Genomic DNA, 25,468 nt, shown 5'->3' on the forward strand with positions numbered 1-25,468 from the left:
GCAGCTGAACGACTTTCTTGTGGCCTCCAGCCATGCACAAATCAGCACTATAGAAAAAGCAACAGGTACATTTAGAATTGATATTTATAAGAGCAGGCTTGGTCTGGGTTTTCCGTCCTGCTGCAGAGAACAAAACTGACCACAACGTGTAAGTTTGTAGCACAAGGCAGACTGTGTCAGAAAACGGTCAAGAATACAGCAGCACAGTCCATCCATTTCTCTGGGGCCCCATCCCCATTTCCATGGACATATTTCCCAGACAAGCTACCAAACAGGTAAGGTGTCCTACAATTTATTCACTTCAGGCCACGGGGCTGCTTGAACAGACTTTGTCTTTTGCATTCTGCACCACCCCACACCCCCGCTTTTTCTAGGATTTGAAAACTTTTAGTGCATTAAAAATAAAAGAATTAGGTCAAATCAGCCAAGTTAAACAGGTTCGAAATTTATTTTAAATGTTAGATTGATACAACCATTTAATAGGTGGCCTTCATATGGCCTATGGAAGCCAACAATTTTTAAGGAATAAAGAATAACAACACCAATTATGAATTTGGGGGCATTTTAGAAAAAAAATCATAATGTTTCATTGAAAGCATCTTTGTGTTCTTAAAATCAGGGAAAGTTTGCCATTCAAACTTCCAAAATGTGTTTTGGAACATTATTTTAGAGAAAATTATATATATATATTTTAAAAAGAATGAAGGATCCTTCTAAGGAAGGATCAAGAAAGCAGAGGTGAGAAGGTGACTTCAATTTCACGGGCAAATACATCTGTGTATGCACGTTTGCATGTAAATTTTCTGATGACGTCATAGCGCAGGTAATACAGGAGTTTGGTCAAAATGGGACTTCCTGGGGGCAGAGCTGCTGGACAGTGAGAGAGTGAAGTGGGACACTGAGTGTTTCAACACCATCCTGGGGAGTGAATGTGAATCAGGTGTGTCAGAGAGACAACCGCCCCGCCCCCAAACTGGCTGAGCTCTTTGCAACTGGAGAGGAGGGGTGAGATGTGTTCACCCTGAGACTGGCCTCCAGAGAAACTCAGGAGAAAGTCTAAAGCCCCTGATCTGCATAAAGCAGCAGAGGAGGGGCTTGGCCGGTTGTACAGGTGCCCGAGAGCAGTGCCCCTGCTTAGAACACTTATTTCTTCCCCAAGGGTGATGCAGGCACAGAATGGAGCTATTTGACTTGGAGGCCTAATTGCCTTCGCTGAATCTGCTCCAGGAGCCCAAGTCCTTAACGTGAGGCCTGAGTGCTTGATGCTGATGTCACCAGTCTCCTAGTGCTGTCGGTCATTCCTCTGGTGCCTCCTGCTGCTGGAAGAGTTTTCCCATTTCCCCTTCCACCTTGGAGCTGGTCTGTGGAGAAGTGGCCTTCCCAAGAAGGTAGAGCCTGAGTCAGGGGGTCAACACACAGCGGTGAGATGAGGACACCAAGGAACAGGGAAGCACCCACACCTTGGTCTCAGGGACAGTTACCTGCCAGGAGCGGGTGACCCAGCCTGATGTAAGAGTCCTCCTAATGCGGTCAGGAACCTGGGGGAAGCGTACAACATTCCTTTGGTGGAGGTGACGAGCTGGTGCTACAAAACATCTCTCCCAGTTGGGTAGGGCCTTGGGGCCACCCCTCTACCAGACTCTAAGGAATCACATCATTCCAGGACTTCGGAGAAGTGGGCTGGTGTTTTGGGATGTCTAGAGCAGCAGATGTTACAGAGATGCACGGGGGCCACCCTGGAGTTTCTGGGCGGGGAGGCAGCTGGAGGGCGGAGAGCAGCATGGTCCCCCCATGGCTGGCGAATATCAAGTGAGGGTGGGAGTGGTCCCAAGGTCAACTTCGATGCAGCTTTTGTCCATGTCTAACTCAGAGTAGTGACAGAAGGGGATGGTGGGTGTTTTTCGACTCTGAAGGGCTTGACTCTGTCCACAGTTGCTGCCTCCCTTCTGCTTCCCTTCTTGCAGGCTTGGGTCCCCCTGTATCTCCTCTCCTCCCTGCGGGAATGTGTACAGAGCCAACCCAACAGAGGATGAGTGGAGCATTTGGCAGTGGTTACTTTGCTGCAGTCCCTGTATTTTTCATGAAACAGCACCAAGATTGGTTGCTCTCTCTCCCCGCTCTCCATGCTGGAGGCTTAAAAGACAGGGATCTGGTCTCTCCGAACCACATCCAGGTCATCATCCAGGGTTAACAAAACCTGAAATGAGAGAGGCAGAGAAATGAGAGGAACCCACAGTTGCAATAAGTCCCTATTTTCTCCCAAAGACTCACAAGTGCCCTTATTTGTTTTCATGTCTTCTGCAGCTTTCTGCAACGCCGTGCTCTTAACAGGCACTTGTCATAATTACATAGTTCATTTATTAATTCAAATATTTATCAAGGGTCTATTAAGTGCTATTCCAGGTGCTAGAGATATGGCTTAGAACAAAAGAGACAAAAATCCCTACCCTGGTGGGGCTTACATTTGAGAGAGAGCTTCAGACATGAAGCAAACGCATGAGCAAAGTCAAGTATGTTAGCTAGTAATATGTACTAAGGATAATAATTAAACTGTGGTGGGGATATAGGAAGTATGGGATGGGGCGAGGTAAAAAAAATTTTTTGGTTAAAATTTTATTTTTCTAAATTTTGTATTTTTATTTTATATGAGTATAGTTGATTAACAATGTTGTGTTAGTTTCAGGTGTACAGCAAAGTGATTCAGTTGTATATGTATAAAATTTTGTTTTTCGTTGGGTGGCCAGGGACATCATTACCACTTAGGAGGGGACATTTGGGTCGGGACCTAAATGGAATGAAATCTTGTTGCATAGAATATTGCCATATAAGAATTGTACCCTAATCCTCCATTTTTAGTTCCCTCTACCATCACTCTCTCCACATGGAACCCTTAGCTCCACTTTTGTTGTCTCTGTCTCTCTAGAGAAGGTGACTATCAAAGATAAAAGCCTTCAGGAATGATGTTTATACAGACTGGTTAAACTTCCCAAACTGGCCACGAGGGGGTAGCCCTGCTCCACTCTTGAGGTTACATGGACAAGACTAAAGTAAGTGGGCAGCGTGAAACCAGGAGGCCTAATATTGGGCTGGCCAAAAGGTTCGTTCGTTTTTTTCCGTAAGATGGCCCTAGCAGCACTTAGTTGTTTTTAACTTCATTTGGAACAATTTTGTTAGATTGTGTGTGACAGCTGTCCTATCAACGTGCATTTAAAAAGAGACCTATCAAAATTGGTGAATTTTTGTGTAGCCATTTTAATGTTGAAGATGGAAGAAAAACAACATTTTCGGCATATTATGCTTTATTATTTCAAGAAAGGTAAAAACAACTGAAACGCAAGAAGAAGATTTGTGCAGTGTATGGAGAAGGTGCTGTGACTGATCGAACATGTCAAAAGTGGTTTGTGAAGTTTTGTGCTGGAGATTTCTCGCTGGACGATGCTCCACAGTCGGGTAGACCAATTGAAGTTGATAGCGAACAAATCGAGACATTAATCAAGAACGATCAACGTTATACCACACGGGAGATAGCCGACATACTCAAAATATCTAAATCAAGCGTTGAAAATCATTTGCACCAGCTTGGTTATGTGAATCACTTTGATGTTTGGGTTTCACATTAAGTTAAGCAAAAAAACCCTTCTTGACTGTATTTCCTCATGTGATTCTCTACTTAAACGTAATGAAAACGTTCTGGTTTTGGGCTTCCCTGGTGGTGCAGTGGTTAAGAATCTGCCTGCTAATGCAGGGGACACAGGTTCGATCCCTGGACTGGGAAGATCCCACATGCCGCAGAGCAACTAAGCCTGCGCGCCACAACTACTGAAGCCCGTGCGCCTAGAGCCCGTGCTCCGCAACAAGAGAAGCCACTGCAATGAGAAGCTCGTGCACTGCAACAAAGAGTAGCCCCCACTTGCCGCAACTAGAGAAAGCCTGTGCACAGCAACGAAGACCCAACACGGCCAAAAATAAAAACAAACATAAAAAGTTCCATTTTTAAAACAAATTGTGACAGGCAACGAAAAGTTGCTACTGTACAATAAAGTGGAATGGAAGAGACTGTGGGGCAAGCGAAATGAACCACCACCGACCACACCAAAGGTCGGTCTTCATCCACAGAAGGTGATGCTGTGTATATGGTGGGACTGGGAGGGAGTCCTCTATTATGAGCTAATTCCAGAAAACCAAATGATTAATTCCAACAAGTTCTGCTCCCAATCAGACCAACTGAAAGCGGCACTCGACGAAAAGCATCCAGAATTAGTCAACAGAAAACGCATAATCTTCCATCGGGATAACGCAAGACCACATGTTTCTTTGATGACCTGGCAAAAACTGCTACAGCTTGGCTGGGAAGTTCTGATTCATCAGCCGTATTCACCAGACATTGCACCTTCGGATTTCCATTTATTTTGGTCTTTACAAAATTCTCTTAATGGAAAAAAATTCAATTCCCTGGAAGACTGTAAAAGGCACCTGGAACAGTTCTTTGCTCAAAAAGATAAAAAGTTTTGGGAAGATGGAATTATGAAGTTGCCTGTAAAGTGGCAGAAGGTAGTGGAACAAAAGGGCAAATACATTGTTCAATAAAGTTCTTGGTGAAAATGAAAAATGTCCTTTATTTTTACTTAAAAACTGAAGGCACTTTTTGGCCAACCCAGTGTTATTTTTTAAATGACCTTTTGTACAGGCATCATGGGCTTTTATTTTGGAAAAGTCAAAATTAAGATGGAAGTAGGCTGGGAGTTCTCATCCTGGGTTGTTATAATATGCGTGGCTTCTGGAAAGGTGTTTGGACAAAAAATGGAGGGACTACAGGAGAGATTTGGAAGAGACTGGTTAGAAGGCAAAAAGAGGCCTGGCTGCTATCCTGAGCCACTCCAAGAACTTGTGAAATGTTTGTAAGACATGCAGTGAGACTGGAAGAGGGGGAGGAACGTGAGTATAGCACAAGAAGGAATAACCTAGTGTGGCTGAGATTGTAGCCAATGCCCAAAGTGGTTCCCGGGGGATTTGGGCATGTGAGTTCTAATCAACAGTTCAGTCCAAACATTGCACAACTGAAGGAAAATTATTTTATCCCTCTGTGTCTTAAAGTATTGAAGAGTAAAAGGAGAATGAAAATAAAGATCTAACCGAAGGATACAGTGTAAAAAAAGAAATAAGATATTCTGTACATTGAATTATAATGAAGACTTGGAAAGGGAAATTAAAAATACAAAAGGGGATGTAAGAAAGAGGGGAAGAGAAAAAAAGGGGTACAGGATGTAAAGCGAGAAGAAATGAAAAAAGTTTTTATAAACTCACCAAGAATGAGAAAAACAGGGCAGTAGCAGAGAGGAAGTGCCAGATGTCATGGTCATCAAAGAAATCCAGCAGGATACACTCTCGATTCTTCTCTCGGGATTCGGCTGGCGTTCCCTGGAAGAAGGTGAGGCAGGATGTAGTGGGGGCATTCCCACAGTTCAACTCCTTAGAGGGCTGAGTATCCAGAAACCTAAAAAGTCACTACTAGATGCCTGGGTCAGAAAGTTAGCTTCCGGGCTTCCCTGGTGGCGCAGTGGTTGAGAGTCCGCCTGCCGATGCAGGGGACACGGGTTCGTGCTCCGGTGCGGGAAGATCCCACATGCCGCGGAGTGGCTGGGCCCGTGAGCCATGGCCACTGAGCCTGAGTGTCCGGAGCCTGTGCTCCGCAACGGGAGAGGCCACAGCAGTGAGAGGCCCGCGTACCGCAAAAAAAAAAAAAAAAAAAAAAGTTAGCTTCCAAGAAAACATACGTCCACACAAAACTTGACCACAGTTGTTCACAGCAGCAGCATTCATAAAAGCCAAGAAGCGGAAACAACTTAAATGTCGATAGACTGCTGAACGGGTAGATAAAATGAGGTATATCCGTACAATGGAATATTCAGCAATAAAAACATGAAGTACTGATAACATCTACACATGGGTGAACCATTATGAAGAGAAGCCAAAGACCACATGTTATGTGATTCCATTTATATGAAATGTCCAGAATAGGTAGATCTGTAGAAACAAAAGATAGATTAGTGGTTGCCTAAGGCTAAGGGGTTAGGGAGAAATGGTGATTGACTGCTAACGGATGCAGGTTTTTTCCTGGGGTGATAAAAAGGTTCTAAAGTTGCCTGTGGTGATTATGGTGATGGAGAGCTAAGACTTCTTCCCTGTTCTGTGCCTCAGACACATCACCAGTTTCCTAGGCCTCAGCTTTCCTAACTGTGAAATGGATTTATAAACACCTGCACCTGTGTATTTGTTTATGGATGGTGACTATGATAAGGTGGAGAAGATACACTAAGCAAGGTTCCTGTACGTATTAAACATCCACTGGGAATGACACATAATGAAGATCACGTTTGCAGTGTTGGTAGAGCTTCGTTTTTAAGAGGCGCCACCCTGATAATGACGACATGCCATTTATTGAGCAGTCACGTGTGGATATTGAAAACCATCCCCTTTAGAGAAAGCATCCATGTCAGAGAACATAAAAAAGATAAACAGCAACCAGCACATGAAGAGAGGGAGGTAGGAAGGTCAGAAAGGCAAGATGGAGAGAGAATGTCATCCTGGAAAAGAAAACTGCCCTCTTACCTCCCAGCTGCTGAGATTCTGGAAGAAAAAATACAAGGCAGCAGCCCACACCGCAGCGGTGGCAACGATGCAGAAGAGCGGGATCAGGAGGATCTTCTCGGAGCTGCGAAGCTGTGGGTGAGAAGCGCTGCTGCCAAGCCACACGCGTCACCCGAGGAGGGCCCACGGTGCCCGGATCCCAGCCGCCACTCTTACCTTCATGATGACGTAAAAGGTCAGGTAGAGCAGCAGGTTACAGATGAAGATGCCCAACATGTAGGAGGCAAAGTCCCTGGGTCGATAGATCAGTCCAAAGAGGGCACTGAGCACACAGAGGAATTATTTTGTAGCTATGAAGGTGGATTTGTAACATTATTGGCTTTTTCACTCCCACACCCCCGTTTCTGGTGGGAGGGGAATTTAAAAATGTTGTAAGTAACTTTCAATTCATTACGTCTTCCTCAGAACATTCATTTTTAACGATTGTGAGGTTCCTATCAGTGGATGTACCATAAGCAATCATCCTACCTCTCTAGCTGAAATGAAGAGTTTTCTCTTTGTCCTTCCGTTGTGCACTATTATTAAAAACTGCAACAATAAATACCTTCAGACATATTGTGCTTTTTTTTCCTTTTTGCATTTAAGATGGTTGGAATAGATTACTAGACATAGAATTATCTCAATACTTGGCTTGACACACATTACCAAATTTTTGCTAGCTGTCTAAATTAATACTGAAGTTTATTTTGGTTGGGGTTTGGCCTTAAGTTTGCTCCAAATTTCTGTTCCGTTCTAACAAAAGTCTTTATTATACAGCCCTTTCTTATCTCCTGGTTTTGAAAGCTTGTGTTTAATACAGACACACCATGCACATATGTATATAGTTGGCTTTCTGGCCTCTTCATCCTGATTCACTAATTTATAATTTCTAGTTTTGGAGCAGTGGCTCATCGTGTTATTGTTGTTTTATAATATGTTAAATTATCTAACAAAGGTTAGGCTAGCTTGCACTATCCAATGTGGTAACCACATGTGGCTATTTAAATAAAAATTAATAAAAATTAAAAAAAAATTGAAAATTCATTTCCTCAGTCACACCACATTTCAAGTGCTCAATAACCACAAGTGGCTAATAAACACATCATTCCAGAAAGTTCTATTGAATCATGCTGGGCTGTCACTATACACCTCTGCCCCTCCTTTCTCCGGTTAACCTTTTGCAGAGACTTTGTCTAACTAGGTAAATAATTTCAGAATAAAATCCTATTAACTTCATTCCATTTCTAATTCTAAATTTACACATTAACTTGAGAATTGTTATCTTTACAATAGTTAATCTTCTCACCCAGGGCATGCCATCTTTCTTCACTTAGCTAAGTTTTCTTCTATCTCTCCTGATAAGGTAATTAAATTTTCTGCAGAAAGATTCCACACACCTCTCAAAGTTTATTCCTAAGTATTTCAAGTGGAAAGCTGTTATTAATGGAGTGTTTTTGTTCATTTTTTTTAAATTTATTTTTTATTGAAGTATAGTTGATTTACAATGTTATGTTAATTTCTTCTGTACAGCAAAGTGACTCAGTTATACACATCTACGCATTCTTTTTAATATTCTTGTCCATTATGATTTGTCCCAGGGTATAGTTCCCTGTGCTATACAGTAAGACCTTGTTGTTTATCCATTCTGTATGTAATAGTTTGCATCTACTAACCCCAAACTCCCACTCCATCCCTTCCCCGCCCCCCTACACTTGGCAACTACAAGTCAGTTCTCTATGTCTGTGAATCTGTTTCTGTTTCGTGAATAGGTCCATTTGTGCCATATTTTAGATTCCACATGTAAGTGATATCATATGATATTTGTCTTCCTCTTTCTGACTTACTTAGTGTGATAATCTCTAGCTGCATCCATATTGCTGCAAGTGGCATTATTTCAGTTTTTATGGCTGAGTAGTATTCCATTGTATATATGTACCACAACTTCTTTATTTATTCATCTGTCAATAAACATTTAGATTGTTTCCATGTCTTGGCTATTGTGAGTAGTGCTTCTATGAACATTGGGGTGCATGTATCTTTTTGAATTATAGTTTTCTCTGGATATATGCCCAGGAGTGGGATTGCTGGATCATATGGTAATTCTATTTTTAGTTTTCTGAGGAACCTCCATACAGTTTTCCATAGTGGCTGAACCAACTTACATTCCCACCAACAGTGTAGGAGGGTTCACTTTTCTCCATACCCTCTCTAGCATTACTTATTTGTAGACTTTTTAATTATGGCCATTCTGACCATTGTGAGGTAGTTTTGATTTGCATTTCTCTAATAACTAGTGATGCTGAGCACCTTTTCATGTGCCTATTGGCCATCAGTATGTCTTCTTTGGAGAAAAGTCTATTTAGGTCTTCTGCCCATTTTTTGATTGGGTTCTCTTTTTGTTATTGAGTTGTATGAGCTGTTTATATACTTTGGAAATTAAGCCCTTTTGGGTCGCATTGTTTGCAAATATTTTCTCCCATTCCATAGGTTGTCTTTTTGTTTATGGTTTCTTTTGCTGTGCAAAAGCTTGTAAGTTTGATTAGGTCCCATTTGTTTATTTTTGTTTTTATTTCTATTGCCTTGGGAGACTGACCTAAGAAACTTTGGTATGATTTATACCAGAGAATGTTTTGCCTATAATCTTTTCTAGGAGTTTTATGGTGTCATATCTTATGTTTAAGTCTTTAAGCCATTTTGAGTTTATGTTTGTGTATGGTGTGAGGATGTGTTCTAACTTCATTGATTTACATGTGGCTATCCAGCTTTCCCAACACCACTTACTGAGAGACTGTCTTTTACCCATCATGTAATTTTGCCTCCTTTGTCAAAGATTGATTGACCGTAGGTGTGTGGGTTTATTTCTGGGCTGTCTATTCTGTTCCATTGATTCATATGTCTGTTTTTGTGCCAGTACCCCACTGTTTTGATTGCTGTAACTTTGTAGTATTGTCTGAAGTCTGGGAGGGTTATGCCTCCTGCTTTGTTCTTTTTCCTCAGGATTGCTTTGGCACTTCTGGGTATTTTATGGTTCCATATGAATTTTAGGATTATTCTAGTTCTGTGAAAAATGTCATGGGTAATTTGATAGGGATCACGTTAAATCTGTAGATTGATTTGGGTAGTGTGGCCATTTTAACATTAATTCTTCCAATCCAAGAGCATGGGATATCTTTCCATTGATTGTTAAATCTGATTGCAGACTTGGGTTTGATTTTAGTTCTACTAGAGGCAGGGACAAGCTAGGTGATTCTGACCCTGCAGACACTATCATCAGTTGTTCAGTATCGTATCTCCTATCAACACCCTCCATCCTGTCTTACAGAGTCGCCAGGACTGTGGGGTCTTCCCTAAAAGGGTGGCCGAGAGAGCATCGCAGGTGACCACGGCCAAGAATCACCCATCCTGACGTGTCCCTGAGTAAAGGACAGTCCTTCACAGGTATGGACCTTCCCCAAGGTAAACCCTGGGGCAACAATATTGTGGGAAGTTTCTTCCAGAAGCATGTGGCCCCGAAATAAGATTCAAATTCTCATGACTTGATTCTGGCTTTCCCTGATGGTGTGCTTATTTCTTTGCATCTGGTATCTTTTTTTTTTTTTTTCCAATACGCGGGCCTCTCACTGCTGTGGCCTCTCCCGTTGCGGAGCACAGGCTCCGGACGCGCAGGCTCAGCGGCCATGGCTCATGGGCCCAGCCGCTCTGCGGCGTGTGGGATCTTCCCGGACCGGGGCACGAACCCGTGTCCCCTGCATCGGCAGGCGGAGTCTCAACCACTGCGCCACCAGGGAAGCCCTGCATCTGGTATCTTAAAGGGAGGAGGAGTAGGGTGTCACCTTTCTATCAAAGGTCACTGACCCAGGGGAGCACATCAGCTAAGAACCACTAATAAAAGCAGCTCAACATACTTATTTTTTGAGGGATCAATAAAACATCTCACTCATTCACATTTTTAAGTTAAGAATAAGTTGCGAAAAATAGATACATAAAATACAGCTAGCATAATTGTACTTCTGTTGCAGTGTTCTACTTAGAGGTCATTTGAGGAAACAAGACCAAGGTGATAATGAGGGAAAAGAAAAGGAAGAAAAATGGTATAAGCAGAGTAAGAAGATTGAGACCTGGAGGGAAAGAAAGAAATGAGAAAGACACACACACACACACACACACACCCACACCTAGTAAGAGAAATGCCTACTGGGTAGCCTTTATGGAAAGTTCTAAAAAGAGTTTAAAACTGTTGCATTTTTGCTGCTGCTGGCATAATTAGTCTCTCTTTATATATATATATGTGTGTATGTGTGTATATGCATATATATCCAATCTAATTTATCCACCTAGATATAGCAAATTTGATGTTTGTCTTGTTGAACAAATGAGCTCAAGGCATCAGTGTGTTGAACTCATTGCTTTAAGGGAGGCAACTATTGGTACACAAGAGCTTCCTAGTGCATTCTTTGCAGGATGAAAAGTAGCTTTCTTTCAAGTCACTAGAACAAGCACAGTCCTATGCGCTCCTTAATGTAATTTAAGACTTCTTTATAAAAATGACAGCCAAGGAAAGCTAAACCACGGTGTTACAGAGAAATTAATAAAGAGAAAAACTTGTTTTCCTAAGACTACTTACAAGGACCAGTTAACCAGATTCCCCACGATGAGCAATACCATTCTGTCCTGGAAAGGAGGAAAGAAAACATCAAATGAGGGGCCGCACATACTGCTTTTTAAAAAACTTACCATAGGGGAAGCATCAATTATGGGAAAACAATTGCCTTGGTGGAAACAATTTTTCTATAGTTGTAAGAGAGCTTTGCCTATGACTGGAAAGTCCTCTACGAGGACTAAATGGCAAAGCCTCTGACTGCAAACAGACGTGACCTCGTCCCTGTAAAAGAAAGCCTGGTGAATAAAGCAGAAGTCTTGCTGTTTTCCCCCCAGTTTTTAAAGGAGCTGGGCGCCTGGGCCCACCTCTTGGCGGGAAGGCTGGTGGTATGTGCTGATTACTCAGTAGTTAAAAGAATTCTGCCACCACTGTTCTGTAACCAAGGACTCTTTCCCTGGGTTGTGTTAACTGGTGGGCCCTAAGGTAGCTCTTGGGATGCACCTGGAATTAGTTTCATTATTCTGGCTCCAAGGAGGTCCTGCAGCTCCCAGGCTCCTGGTTTCTAAACACATGGCCTTATTAAGATTAAAGTTATTGGGGCTTCCCTGGTGGCGCAGGGAAATATCTTCCTTTTAAAAAAACGAATTCACCTACTAGAAAAGCCAAAATCCAAAACACTAACAACACCAGTTGCTCGTGAGGATGTGGAACTCTCATTCATGGCTGGTGGGAACGCAGAATGGTCCGACCATTTCGGAAGACAGTTTGGTTGGCAGTTTCCTAGAAAACTAAACATACTTTTACCGTATGATCCAGCAGTTGTGCTCCTTGGTGTTTACCCAAAGGAGCTGAAAACGTGCCTATACAAAAACCTGCCCACAAAATTTTATAGCAGCTTGATTCATAATTGCCCAAACTTGGAAGCAACCAAGATGTCCTTCAACAGGTGAACGGATAAATAAACTGTAGCACATCCAGACAGTGGAATATTAGTCAGGACTAAAAAGAAATGAGGGCTTCCCTGGTGGAGCAGTGGTTGAGAGTCCGCCTGCCGATGCAGGGGACACAGGTTCGTAACCCGGTCCGGGAAGATCCCACATGCAGCGGAGCGGCTGGGCCCGTGAGCCATGGCCGCTGAGCCTGCGCGTCTGGAGCCTGTGCTCCGCAACGGGAGAGGCCACAGCAGTGAGAGGCCCGCGTACCGCAAAAAAAAAAAAAAAAAGAAATGAGCTAGCAAGCCATGAAAAAACATGGAGGAAACATAAGTGCATATTATTTCAGCCAATCTGGAAAGGCCACATACTATATTATTCCAACGATATGACGTTCTGGAAAAGGTAAGACTAAGGAGACACTAAAAAAGACCAGTGGCTGCCAGGGGTTGGGGAGGAGGGGCAGGTGGAAAGAATAGGTGGAGCACAGAGGATTTTTAGGGCAGGAAAACTACTCGACCTTCTTTGATACTATAATGATGAATATATGTCATCACAAACTCGTCAAGAAAACCATAGAATGTACAACACCAGGAGTGAATTGTAATGTAAAGTATAGACTTTGAGTGATTATGATGTGTTAACGTAGGTTCACTGACTAGCAAATGCACCTCTCTGGTGAGGGTGTTGATATGGGGAAGCTGTGTCTGTGTGGCGGAGGGGCATACGGGAAATCTCTGTATTTTCTTCTCAATTTTTCGGTGAACCTAAAAAAACTAAAAACTCTTAAAATGCTCTAAAAATAGTCTGTTTAAAAAAAAAAGACAGCCTGCATCAATTAATGTAAAAAACACCAGAAACACTAATTTCCCCTTATGGTTCACAGCTGAGGCATTCTTATCTCTCCTAATACTCACAAGTCCTAATGGGCTTTTAAGTTCTCCCCTGAATAAAACCCTCCAGCTTCAATTCAATTTTTAGTGCCTATAGCTCCTGCCCAAGCTCTACCGGGCTTAAAACTTTCCCAGGTTCCTTTATGTAAAAATCCTTCTGATTATAAACTATCAGCAGGAATTTAGTGAATGCCTGTGTGCCAGGCCCAAACGGCATCACTAGTTCTGATCACAGCACGGGGTAAAGGTTGGGGCAGTGGCTCAGACGAGGTATGTAGCCTTCCCAAGGTCACTGGCCAGCAAGCCAAGGCAGCTGGGAGCAGGGCTGATCCCAGCTCAGTGTAGAAACTACACTGATCCCTCCGCTCAGTGTAGAAATGTGTAATACATTGAAAACCATACGGTAGAATTTTTAATATTGTATTTCTGCCATCAAGCAATAGCTACGATTTTGAAAAAGCATTCGTGCTCACTGTAAAAGTCAAACAATGTATAAAAAGCAAACAAATGTATAATGTGGAAAGTTCCTAATGAAAGTGATTGGAGTGATCATATGTCCCTAGTTTGCCTGGGACAGTCCAGGTGTCATTAGTAATAGTGCCCTCTCTTGACTTTCACAAGTGAAATAATCATACCTCTTTGGATGACTATTTATAGGGACACCCTATCTGGATCCTCCCTCCTCCAGCAATCATCACTTTAATAGTTTTGTGTGTGTATATACATACATATGTTCTTTATATACTAGCAATTTTTCATGTACAAAAAAGGAACCATCCCAGCGTGTCTTTTAAGAGTGAGAAGGGGAAGCAAGATGCCTCTTCCCTCACTAACTGGACTTCAGCCACGCTAGGCCATCTGGCCCTCTTGGTTTGGGGAGCCTTGTGTGACTACCCCGAGCCTGCCCCTCCTGCTGTCCTCCTGTTGTCTGGGAGAAGGCCAAGGCACACGGGAACACACACTTACCATATAGAGAGGCCGGCTGCACTGCCGGATGCAGTCTGTGTAGAACACCATAGCGGCCCGTCGGAAAATTCCCAAATCTGCTGATGACACAATTGCATGGTGAGAAGGCTTGGTCAGAGATAATCCAGAACACTCCCCTTTGGCCCAAGCTTTTGCGGCCAGGATGATGTCACCTCATAAAAGCCATGCTTTGTCCCTAATAGGTCAGCAATAAATGTTTGCTTTAAAAGACGCCACCCACAACTGCCTGGGCTTTCGTGGCAGGTGTGCTCTATCCATGCAGCATCCCGCAGAAAGGCAGGTAAGATGGACACAAGGAACAAGCACTCGCAAACCATTTGGGGGGCTGGCCAACCCTCCTATGGTCTCCTTCAGCTAAGTTTCCCTCTGTTGATGGTTTAGTGTTTTCTTTACAGCAGAGATGTATGGGGACTCTCAAAAGTCACCTTAACACATCTGCTCTCTCTAGACCATGGGAAATCTTAGCTTGTAAAAATTCGAATCTGTGTTTCTCAGTGTGGTTATAAGTCAGTAAGCATTGAACCAGGGGACAGTGGGGTCTACTAAGCATGTTCAGAAAGCCTGTACATATGATGATTTTTATATGAGCAGGGTCAGGGCCCCAGGTGGGGCTGTCATTCTGTGAGCCATCCACACAGAGATGTCACGGGCAAAGCTGGGGTCTTCCTGAAGTGAGCATTTCAGTAAGGGTGGACCCCAGCTCTGCTGTGCTGCCGTTCCTCTTCAAGGCTACCCCTGGGGTCAATTTAAGCAGCGTTCACTAGACTAGATACACTGGGGGGGGGGGGGTGGCGTGGGCGTGTCCATGCACTAGCCCAGAAGAGGCGCGTTGCGGGCTGGGTTGGGGTGCATCCCTGCCTCTGAGCCTCTCTCCAAACCCCCTGCCTACCAAATCCTGCCCAATCTGCAAGGTGTTCAGAAAGCAGAGTTGGCAGGTCAGTCAGGCAGGTTGCTTTGTTAAGGAAACAATGTAGAAAACCCTGGGGAGGGTGGCTGAACGTTACCTGTGTCAGACACATCTGAATCAGTGGGAAGCAGAGAATTGAGGAGAGAAAAAAAGATTTGTAAGAAGGTAGCCAAACAGGTAAACTACTGGTCATTTTATTTTTCTCTCGAAACAGATGACTTTAATTTTGTTTTCTGATTACAAAAGTAATGTCTTCTCGTAAAGAACACAGACTCCTTCTGCCTGTCTCAAACGTTCAGAAGTTCACTATTCTTCGAAGCGTGAATCAGACTTTCCTCTCTCCCTGTGTACTTTTGTGCACCGCAACTTATAATCCATCCTCTGCCTGTGGTCCTTTTCGGGAAACAAGAGACACGACGGTGATCTGGACAAGTAGCTCTGCAGTTTTCTGTCCTGCTTATGAAATGCTCTGCCTCATTGCTACTGCCTTTCCTCGTGTCCACTTTAATTTTCCTGTGTGGCCTAAGGGCCCCAGAGAAAGGAATCTGTGATTTGAGAAAGCAAAGGCAGCTTATGGAATGGGCAGAGAGGTTGGTGTTGCCTGAACAACTGTCCACTAACCCAACTTCCTGCCTTTGGACTAAATGTAGATGCAATTGTCACAATGTTTTCCTTTTGACTTTGGTAAATCCGTAACCACTTGGGGGAGACTCCCTAGGTACAGAAATTTTAAATGTTGGGTTAAGTTGTGTGAAGGTTATCTTCCCTTTGCCCCTCCAGACTCACCTGCCATGTCTCTCTGTCCTCACCACGCCCGGGGAGGCTGACTGCAGGGACCACTCAATGGGTTCCCTCGCTCCCCTTGGATTTGGACAACGAGAAATGCCAGCAGGAGACTGGAGGGACAGAGGAAGGAGAGTGAGCCCAGAGTACTATCTGCCTGGTGCCTTCCCTGTGAGGTTGCCTGTCTGTTAGCCAAAGGTCACTGCTCCACGCTCATGGAGGAAGGTGACTTTCTCTCCGTGATGCCCTCCTTCCATGTTTTGGTAACCACTTCCTCTATGCCCTTTTGGGCTTGTGGGTAGTAAAAGCTTCCTGCTACTAACCCCAGGTTACTGTGCTACCCCTTTCATTCTTCCCCACCCCACCCCTGTCCTATGAAGAGTCCCTCTGTGAATAAATCTTTTGTCTTTGTATGTGATAGCTTTTTCCTGTTGGGACCCTGACAGACTAGTACATGGTTATAATAGACTACATTCAATTTCTCCTTTTTTAAAAAGGTAAATTAATTCAGTATTGCAAAGTTGCATGGGGCCAAGGTGGTATAAACATATTAAAAGCTCCTCTATGTATTAATGGTCACTACCATTACATATATCTGTATTCAAGTTTATTTCTCCAACTTGCAAAACCCAGAGGAACAGTGCCTAACTTATGTTCCTTTTGAGAGTTTAGTTTGTATGACTTCATTCACCTTTGAGTGTGGAGGATGGAGCACGAACAGAGTTCTACCCAACCAGCTATTGATGCTTCCACTGGGGGGAGTTGGAGGTATACCGGCTATGTTAACACCAAGAGTTAATCTACTGACCATGCCAAAAGGAAAAATTAAACTGCCAAAATGAGAGATTGTTTTATTTGGTCTCCTAGTCTTAAAGCCACTTGTTTATATAGAATCGCTCTTAGATCTGGGCAACAGGGGAGCCGTATTTTAAAGGCCCTCATTCCCCAGTGACTGAGGAGTCTGCAGGGCAAGGGGGCTGCTTCTTCTAGGCCACATTCTGAATTCCTGGACCCAAGAATTCCCTGTCCTGAGGGCCTTGAGCCCGCTCTCAGAGCCTGCATAGGTCCCTTCCCTGGTTTGTCTTCCTGAGGGCAGATAGCACCACTAGAGTGTGCACTTCTAGGGGCAAGGAATGGCCAATTGGATGTTAGACAAGGGTGTCCACATGCATACCTGTGAGACCCCTTAAGATGCAGGACAGAGCCAGAGGTGAGAAGAAAAGGGGGGCAGGGGTTGGGGACCAGCTCTCCTGTATAGCTATGTTCTGGAGTACTCTTCCATGCACCTGAGAATTTTAAATTTGAACTTGTACCTTGTAGGTTGTAATGAAGGTATATTTATCAGCTTCTTGGTCTTCCTTCTTTCTTCCTTCCTTTCTTCCATATATTTAATACTTTTTTCCTCTGCTTTATAAGTTAAACATTTTTATACATATGGTAAGTGGGCTTTTATTTACAGTCTTGCCTTGGGCTCTGCAAATATTAGGGATAGGCCTAGTTTATATATATATTGGTTTTTCTTGAAATATACAAATGAATCTTTGAGTCTGACTTCCCGGACTTTAAAATGATGGGTGAAATTTAGATGCTCTGAAATGACTTGCACCCGCTCAAATGTATGCTGACTGACCAAGAGCAGATCAGAAGCTGATTTCCACAGAACACTTGGTGATCTAACGTGATACGTCATGCTGTCAGAGGGCGTTTGGCAGGTGTCCTGCCTCTAAGATTGGCAACTTGGTCTCCAAAACTTCCAGCCCCAGAATTTGAAAGTAATATAGAATTTATTCTTGTTAACCATTTAGGATGGTTAGAGAAATGCTCCTTTTAAGTGCTATGAACTGAAAAACATTCTTCTCAGTGGAACTAGCGGTGTGATGATCATACTGTTCTACAAACGCACTTTCAAAGTTTGGTGAATTGTAAAGCTTTGGGGACTTGGAGTTGGAAGGATGCCTCAGCCCTGAGCTAGCTTAGTGTCTCAGTTGAAAACAGAACTAGTGATAGTAGATTGTTGCTGTCTTATACAGGAGAGGAAGCTCTTGGAGAGAATATATGCTATTAAACACACAGAATTCAGAGCAAGCGTTCACGGTGACAAGTAACACTTCCGTTTAAGATAGGCAAGACAATCCTTTCTCAGGGTAAGTTAATCAGCATGTTTAGTATAGAGTAACAGGTGACTCACCTATCTTGAAACGACCCATGTAGTAGATCTGGGTGCTGAGGGCCAGAGAAGCCAGAATATGGATTGCAGAGAAGATGACCCAGAACAACCACAGGTCATTTTTCCCAAACACCTAGGAGTAAAGATGGAAGTTACCTTCATCTGGTTTTTTTTTTTTTCCCCAGAGAACTTACTAAAATTGTTTCATCTCTCGTGTATGCATAAGGTGTCAAAAACCTAGCTGTGTGTGAATTTTGGGTTTTCTCCCTTCTCTGATCTCACAGGGATCTTACTGCAGCCAGGGCTGGAAAAAGAATGGCTACCTGGCCAAATGAAAAAGAAAGAAATGGAAAAGGGAAGCAATGGGTGAGGCAGCTGAACAGCAGGTGAAGAGGCAGTAGGTCTAAAGCTGGGAGCTAATGCTCTTCAAATAACAGAAGACGACTGACGCATGTGCACGCACATTTAGAAAGTGGTTTTTGTCCTTTCAAGTCAGTCTCTCTCCCAGCAGCCTGTACATCTCTATTCCAGTCTCACCCGAGCCAGGTCTCAGCTTTGTATTAACACTGTCCAGGGGCAGTGTTCCAGGGGCCTGTTACATTATTAAAAATTCTAGCTCAGTAACTAAAATGCTATGAACGGACCAATGATGAGAGTGTGTCATGAGCCAAGGATTATGATTAGTTAAACCTGTTCACCTGGGGTCCAAAAAACAAAATACAAAGCCTCCCAAGAGGGCTGCCAGCTGTGGGGAGGGACGCACCACTCCAAGGACGGTGAGCGTGATGACCAGGGCGAAGGAGATGTAAGCAGCGTAGGCACTGGCGTTGATGTCTGGGTGGCGGGTCTGATAGAGCTTCAGCATGCAGAGGCCGGCGATTACGTACATGAAGGAGGTGTCTGAGGAGAAGCCGAGACAATCGAGATCCAGTAGGTGGCAGACAGACCTCTCTTCAGCCTCAGAGAACCCCTCCCTTCAGGCCTTGGAGTATTTGCTGCCCTCAGCCTGTGTGGTGACCTCCAACACGCCAGCCTCTCCAGGCACATTCTAGGTAAACCCTACACACTCCACCTCTCACCCCCTCCAAGAGGGGCATTCCTAGCTCCCAGAAGAAAAGTATCAGATGATATGATGAATAATTGCCTATCCCCACTCGCAGGGCTATGTGTGTATAAACGCTCCTGTCCAACAACAACAAAAGAATCCCTAATGGGAACAGGGCAGTGTGACAATAAAGAGAATCCTACGTGGGCGCAGGAGGTCCTTCTCAGTATACTGAAACATAACCACATTGATTACTACTCATATACAAGGCTTTCTAGCCTAGGGATAGAAGACAGCTAGAAATTCCATGTGGCTTAGCTGCATGGGGGTTAAGGAAATGCAAATTAAAACAGCCATGCAATGTCCCATGTTACTAAAAAATGTGGCAAAAGTGTAAATGTCTAATAATAACACATGTTAGTGATGATACGGGGGAAGTGGAAACTCTCACTCAGCCAGTGGGAGTGGGAATTAATATTCTGGGGAGAAAGTTGGCTGTTTTTGGTAAAATGGAAGATGCATCAACCAGGACCATGTGACCCCAAAATTCTACTTCTAGGTATTCCAGGGAACCTCTCTCACATGTGCGCAACAGGCATAGATGAGGCTAGTCATTGTAGCACTGTCTGTACTAGCAGAATATTGGCAACCTCTAAGTGTTGTTCAATAGAGGAATTGATAAATGTGGTATATTTTTATTACAGAATGACAGTCTTTAAAAATGAATGAACTGGATATCCGTGGTTTAATACCAATAAATCTTGAAAACATTGTTGAATGAAAAAAGAAGGATGCCGAACGAAGTGTGAGAAATTAATATTAATTTGTTACAAATGAAGAAAAACTATAAAAACAAACTGGAAGGATAAATATAAAATTAATCACAGTTGTTGCTTCTAAGGAAGGGGAGAGTTGATAAGTTTAGAAAACAGTTCAAAATGGGACCTCAACTTTACACAATGCTTTATTTCTTAAAGTAGATTTAAGGCAAATATTTTAAAGTGTTGGCATTTGTTCCTTCTGAGTGGTGAATGATATTATTCTCTATAGTTTTCCTCTATTAAAAATGTCTTCTAATTTAAACAAACTAAAACGTGATGGAGAATTTCTGTGGTGTTGGGAGTTAACAGCCAGAGGCTAGAGCACAAACACAAAATAACTGTTTTTAAAAACCTCATCCTCGAGTGTGGAGGACATTGTTAATTGCCTGCTTCCAGCATCAGCTATTCCCTTTCTCCATCCTAACAGCATCTCGATACCAACTCAAATATCTCAGCCCCATTTTCTATTCAGAAATGCACACCCTCCCAGACCACTTGCTTCAGGAAAGCTAACTACACCCCTGGTTCCAGGGAAGGGTCTCATTGGTCTAAAGGTAACCTCACCTCCTTTGCCACCGTGACTGGGGTAGCAATGCTGGCCCGACCTAACCCTCACACAGAGAAAGATTCTGGAGTAAGCTCAGGGCTGTGTAAGCTGTGGAGGCGTGAGGGGCTCTTATCTGGGGAGTTTGGGGGAAAGAAGTTTCCTGCTCTCAAATGAAGGCTCCTGGAAGCCAGCTCGCTGCTTTCTCTAGACATCATGGTGCGGAGACAGGAAGCCAAGACCTGCTGTAGCTATTTCTGCCACCACGAGGGAAGGCAGCCTGAGGAGGCCACCAGTGTGCAGGCTGGGTGCAACCAGGGGGATCACGGAGAAGCGGAGCCAGGGCCACCAGACAAACTAACCACAAGGCCATTCCACCTCTGTACATTCGGCTGGTGCGCTGATGAGTGTACTTATTATTTAACCCAATTCGAATTGGGTTTTCTATTACTTTCAACCCAAAACAGGCAAACTGCTAAATTAAGCCAAGCTACACTGAGGGAGATTTCTAGATGTCTGTTGGTGGTTTCTACCTGACCTGCTGCCTGACACTTAGCCCATTGCCCACCTGCAGATCTAGCCATGAGATCAGTACCCAGTGTTCGCTCTTTTGTAGTCTATAAACGGTGGTCAGAGAGGAAAAAACGGTACAGTGTGGGGAAACCATGCCCTGTGGTGAGGTGCCCTCAGATCACTTCACGTAAAACGTCATTTAATTCTTGCAAGCACGACCTTGGCATTTCTGAGAGGGTCCCAGGATAAGACTCCTATAACTCAAATCTGTGTAGCTGATGTAAATTCGAATTACCGAATTGGAAGTTGGAGTAATTAGGGCAGACATGGTAACAAGCACTGAGCACCCCTTCCGTCATCAGTGCGATGCCCATAGCATAGAAGAGACCGAAGTGTTTGGGAATCCCATACTCCTGAAAAAGCAGAAAGCTTGGTCAGTGGAAAGATACTCCTTAGTGACTCAGCCACAGAACCGGGACGCCCATGCTCTGGCCTCGTGTGGTCCATGACACGTAATCCATTGTCACACCGTCTAGCCAGATGTCCCTCCTCTTTGCAGATCCCGTTTGGAACCATAACCCTTCCTAGCTCTCACCTCCCTCGTCCCACCCTCTCCTCACCATGGCAAAGATGTCCTTGGCCTCCAGGGCTCTTCGATGGAGAATGTCCCGGCGCAAGACTATCAGCAGGAAGAGGCAGCCCAGGAGCATGTGGCCCAGGTTACTGAGAATGTTGTTGAAGGCACTGAGGGGATGACAGAGAGACCATGAGAGAGTCAAGGTATCAAAGAGCTTTAGAGACTGAATGAAGGCATGGATGAGCGAGTGAAATCAGCATTCAGTGTTTTCCACTGCTAACCTTTCCATAAGATTTCAGGACCGAGATCATCAGAAAGCATCTTTAACCTAATGCCACGTTAGGATGCTTAGCCTGTGATAATGTGTCCGTTTCCTCTCAGGGATGCCTGCTTAGCTTCCCTAACACCCACTCAATCCTCCCTGGTGCTGATGGCAGTAGCGGGGAATGAATCCTAGGAAAGAGAGTCGCTCCACAGAGGGGCAGTTGGGCCAAGCGTTTCAGCTACACTGTGAGAGTGAATTCACGTAGATGGACGGACCCATGTTATGTGTCCATACTCAGCTCTGTAACCATGAATTTCAGGATAAGCGTCAACTGGTCACAGCCAGCAGATTTATTTAAGGAAACTGAGACTAGTTCAGTTCTGGATCGAGAAGCCAGGCTCGCAACTCCCAGGCAAATGCTCTCTGCACTTCGCCGTGTTCTGGAGGCTGGAGCATGGCCTTGGAGGCAGCAGGCCCCGGTGTGAGTCTCAACATCACTAACAAGTTGAGGGACCTTCCGCAAGTCCTTACCTTTCTAACTGAGCCTTAACGTCTTCATCTAAAAACGGGGGTAATAATAATCCTATCTATCTCACGAGGTTGTTTAACGGATTGAATGTACTAGCAGCTCATGCCCATGGGTGAGGGTCATCACAGCTAAGGACCTGGTATTTTCAAACACATCTCTGCCTTCTCCTCAGGACTGTTTCCTGAGGCCCCCATACAGGAATGGAAGAGGCATACCTGATCTCAACTTCCTGATTTCATTCCTCTTTACCCTTGATTGGGGTGCTTTTCCACAACTGTTCTAGTATTTTTAAAAACTGAAATCGTCCCATTACACAGAAAGGCATCTCTCATTGCCTCAGAGGACTGGGCTTACCTCAGGACACCCCAGGGGTGAGCGCAGAGGAAGTTGTAGTAGCAGATGTCCTGGTTACCAGTGACATTGACTATCTGTAAAACCAAGAGTGAAAAGAGGAGATGCTGTTTTCCTCCACCCCCTGAGCCTGAAATCACAAAAAGTGGACAGTGCTCACAGCGATCAACTGTCGGTGATTTACAGCGTAACCAGCGCCCCTTCTCAGCAGGGGATGGGTCGTTACCTTCAGCCTTTACACAGTATAGACACATTTCCTTTCAATGCTGCCATCTTGCTTTGAATTGAAATATTCCGTGTCCCTCATTATGTGGCCTCACGGCAGAATACAACTGAGTATGTTTCCTTTGTTCTCATTATAAAAGGATTTTGAGAGGATGCTAACATTGGGACCTGCCTATTAGAATGGTCATGGTACATCCTATGTTCTAGATGAATCCTGGGAGGGTAAGGAGCTGTTCCATCCTCTGTGTGGAAATGGTAACCACAGGGCAGGTGGACATAAGGAGATGTGTGATTGGTTGTCCATAGTTATCACTATCGCTATCGTTAAGAACCTTCCTAGATCACAGCACAGCTGTATCTTCTGACAGCACCAAAGTATTCAGAGAATATTTAGATTATAAATGGTGGTGCTCAAGCCTTATAAAGTCCTCGTCCTCATCACGTATTAAATATGGAATTGGTGAAATATTATTAAACTCCTGGCTCTCAAACTTGGCTGTACACTGGAATCACTGGGAGTTTCATCAATACTGATGCCTGGGGCTTCCCTGGTGGCGCAGTGGTTGAGAATCCCCCTGCCAATGCAGGGGACACAGGTTCGATCCCTGGTCTGGGAGGATCCCACATGCCGCGGAGCGACTGGCCCCGTGAGCCACAACTACTGAGCCTGCGTGTCTGGAGCCTGTGCTCCGCAACAGGAGAGGCCGCGATAGTGAGAGGCCCGCGCACAGCGATGATGAGTGGCCCCCGCTTGCCGCAACTAGAGAAAGCCCTCGCACAGAAATGAAGACGCAACACAGCAAAAATAAATAAATTAATTAATAAACTCCTACCCCCAACATCTAAAAAAAAAAAAATACTGATGCCTGATTCCACTCTGATCTAACTGGTGTGGGGTACAGCTTGGACACTGGGATTTTTAAAAGTCCCCCAGATGATTTTAATGCAAAGTTTGAGAACCATTGCATTAGAAACACCTTTAGCCTGGTGCTGTTCTAACTGGGCTTTTTCATGTGTAATAGATCCCAGATGGGATCACTTAAGTGACCTGGACCCTAGGGTTCTGTGAAGGTACAGTGGGGATTCTCAAGCTATTTTAATTATTGTTTTTGTCTGTTTTTTATTTATTTTATATTTTCTTTTAATATTTCATTAGTATTGTGAAGCTGTTCTTACTTTTACAAAACATATTTACCCTCAATGACAGGACACAGGCTAAATTAGACATCAGGTTTCTTTGTTTTGGTCTGCAAATTTACTCATCATCCCATGATGATCAAAAGTGCAGACTGGTAAAAAATAGACACAGTTGATAGATACCAAGACTAAATGAGTGCAAGGGAATAATTTCAGATTGGTAGTCAAAATAATACAAGCGGTCTGTGATAAAACAATTGGGAACTAGATTTAAAGGTCAAAGACGAACCAGTGGAGAAATCCAGTGGGAACCCAAACGGGGAATTAATTCTTGGACGGAGCTCAAGTTATACCTTTCTCCATAATTCGCAGCAAATATCTTTCCCTGCAGTATGAAAGGTGGGATTTTGGAGTTCGGGGCAGCACTTACTGTCTGGTAGGTGATAACCAGCTGGATCACAGGCAACGCATAAAACACAGCAATGGTAATGATGTTCCTACGCAGGCAAAAAATCAGAAACGGTTATTTCCAAAATAACAATGGAAACTTTGCCCTTTTTTTTTAAAAAAAAAAAGAATCTTTCCACCCCATAACTCCCTAGTTAACTCACAAATGCGATTAGAAACTGATTATGTGGTTCCTGTTTCTCCAATCTTCCTCTCATACAGTTACTTGTAAAACAGTGTAAATAATACTTGCTTCTGGTTTAACCAATTATTAATGAGGACCTATCTATTTAGGATATTGTTAGATTAAACGTGATCAGAGAGGGACTTCCCTGGTGGTGCAGTGGTTAAGAATCCACCTGCCAATGCAAGGGACACAGGTTTGATCCGTGGTCCGGGAAGATCCCACATGCTGAAGAGCAACTAAGCCCGTGCACCACAACTACTGAGCTTGTGCTCTAGAGCTCGCGATCCACAACTGCTGAGCCCGCGTGCCACGACTACTGAAGCCCGTGAGCCTAGAGCCTGTGCTCCGCAACAAGAGAAGCCCACCACAGTGAGAAGCCTGCACACCGCAGTGAAGAGTAGCTCCTGCTCGACGCAACTAGAGAAAGCCTGCACACAGCAACAAAGACCCAACGCAACCAAAAATAAATAAATTAATAAAAATAAGTTGTGACTTAAAAATTTAAAAAAAAAATGATCTGAGAGTAGGTAATGGGTGATGGATCTCACAAAGGGATGTGGCTCTTTTAGATATCTCTTAGTTCCAAAATGATGGCCCTACTATGGAATTCCATGTGGTCTCCACTGGCCCTTGTTTTCCTCTAATATCTGTATCCCAGTAAAAGGGTATCCTTCCAGAAAAAAGAATGGGAAGGGCTATCACAAGTGTCAGCTGGGGGTTTCTGAGAGGAAGGAGGGGACCCTGCCAGGCACTTCAGACTCTCTGCTTGTAGGAAGACTGCATCTGTGTCTGACCATCGCAGGTCTATATATTATTGGCTGATGGTATCATCTTCACTCAGGGAGGTTTCTAGCTACTATGAGATGCTCTAGGCATCTCATCCCTTTAATCACTGGCTCTTCCAAGAGCAAGTCCTGGTGAGGAGAAGAGG

The 25,468-nt window shown here is 44.0% G+C and overlaps 1 protein-coding gene across 9 annotated transcripts in view; it reads right to left on the reverse strand.

Moving 5' to 3' along the window:
• Positions 1 to 431: 431 nt before the first annotated feature.
• The window catches only part of SIDT1 (SID1 transmembrane family member 1), an 88,611-nt gene continuing 63,574 nt past the window's right edge, over positions 432 to 25,468 (reverse strand). Inside the window, exons 14-27 of one of the 9 annotated variants that reach the window (XR_010943735.1) lie at positions 24,334 to 24,400; positions 22,545 to 22,618; positions 21,440 to 21,563; positions 21,115 to 21,232; positions 18,660 to 18,796; positions 17,918 to 18,029; positions 15,044 to 15,058; positions 14,019 to 14,095; positions 11,252 to 11,298; positions 6,805 to 6,910; positions 6,610 to 6,720; positions 5,305 to 5,418; positions 1,482 to 2,197; positions 432 to 1,395 (exon numbers count right to left, since the gene is read on the reverse strand). Coding sequence is in view for 5 of the 9 variants with exons in the window: in XM_067738880.1 (XP_067594981.1) it covers positions 2,135 to 2,197; positions 5,305 to 5,418; positions 6,610 to 6,720; positions 6,805 to 6,910; positions 11,252 to 11,298; positions 14,019 to 14,095; positions 15,044 to 15,058; positions 17,918 to 18,029; positions 18,660 to 18,796; positions 21,115 to 21,232; positions 21,440 to 21,563; positions 22,545 to 22,618; positions 24,334 to 24,400 (1,165 nt within the window). In the remaining 4 variants the exon portion in view is untranslated. Of the gene's footprint in view, positions 2,198 to 5,304; positions 5,681 to 5,736; positions 6,721 to 6,804; positions 6,911 to 11,251; positions 11,299 to 14,018; positions 14,096 to 15,043; positions 15,059 to 17,917; positions 18,030 to 18,659; positions 18,797 to 21,114; positions 21,233 to 21,439; positions 21,564 to 22,544; positions 22,619 to 24,333; positions 24,401 to 25,468 lie in introns of those variants that run through there. The other 8 variants (XR_010943737.1, XM_067738880.1, XR_010943734.1 and 5 more) reach the window with 8 other exon arrangements.

This window comes from Pseudorca crassidens, chromosome 5 (assembly GCF_039906515.1).
Source record: "Pseudorca crassidens isolate mPseCra1 chromosome 5, mPseCra1.hap1, whole genome shotgun sequence".
NCBI classification, from domain to species: domain Eukaryota; kingdom Metazoa; phylum Chordata; class Mammalia; order Artiodactyla; family Delphinidae; genus Pseudorca; species Pseudorca crassidens.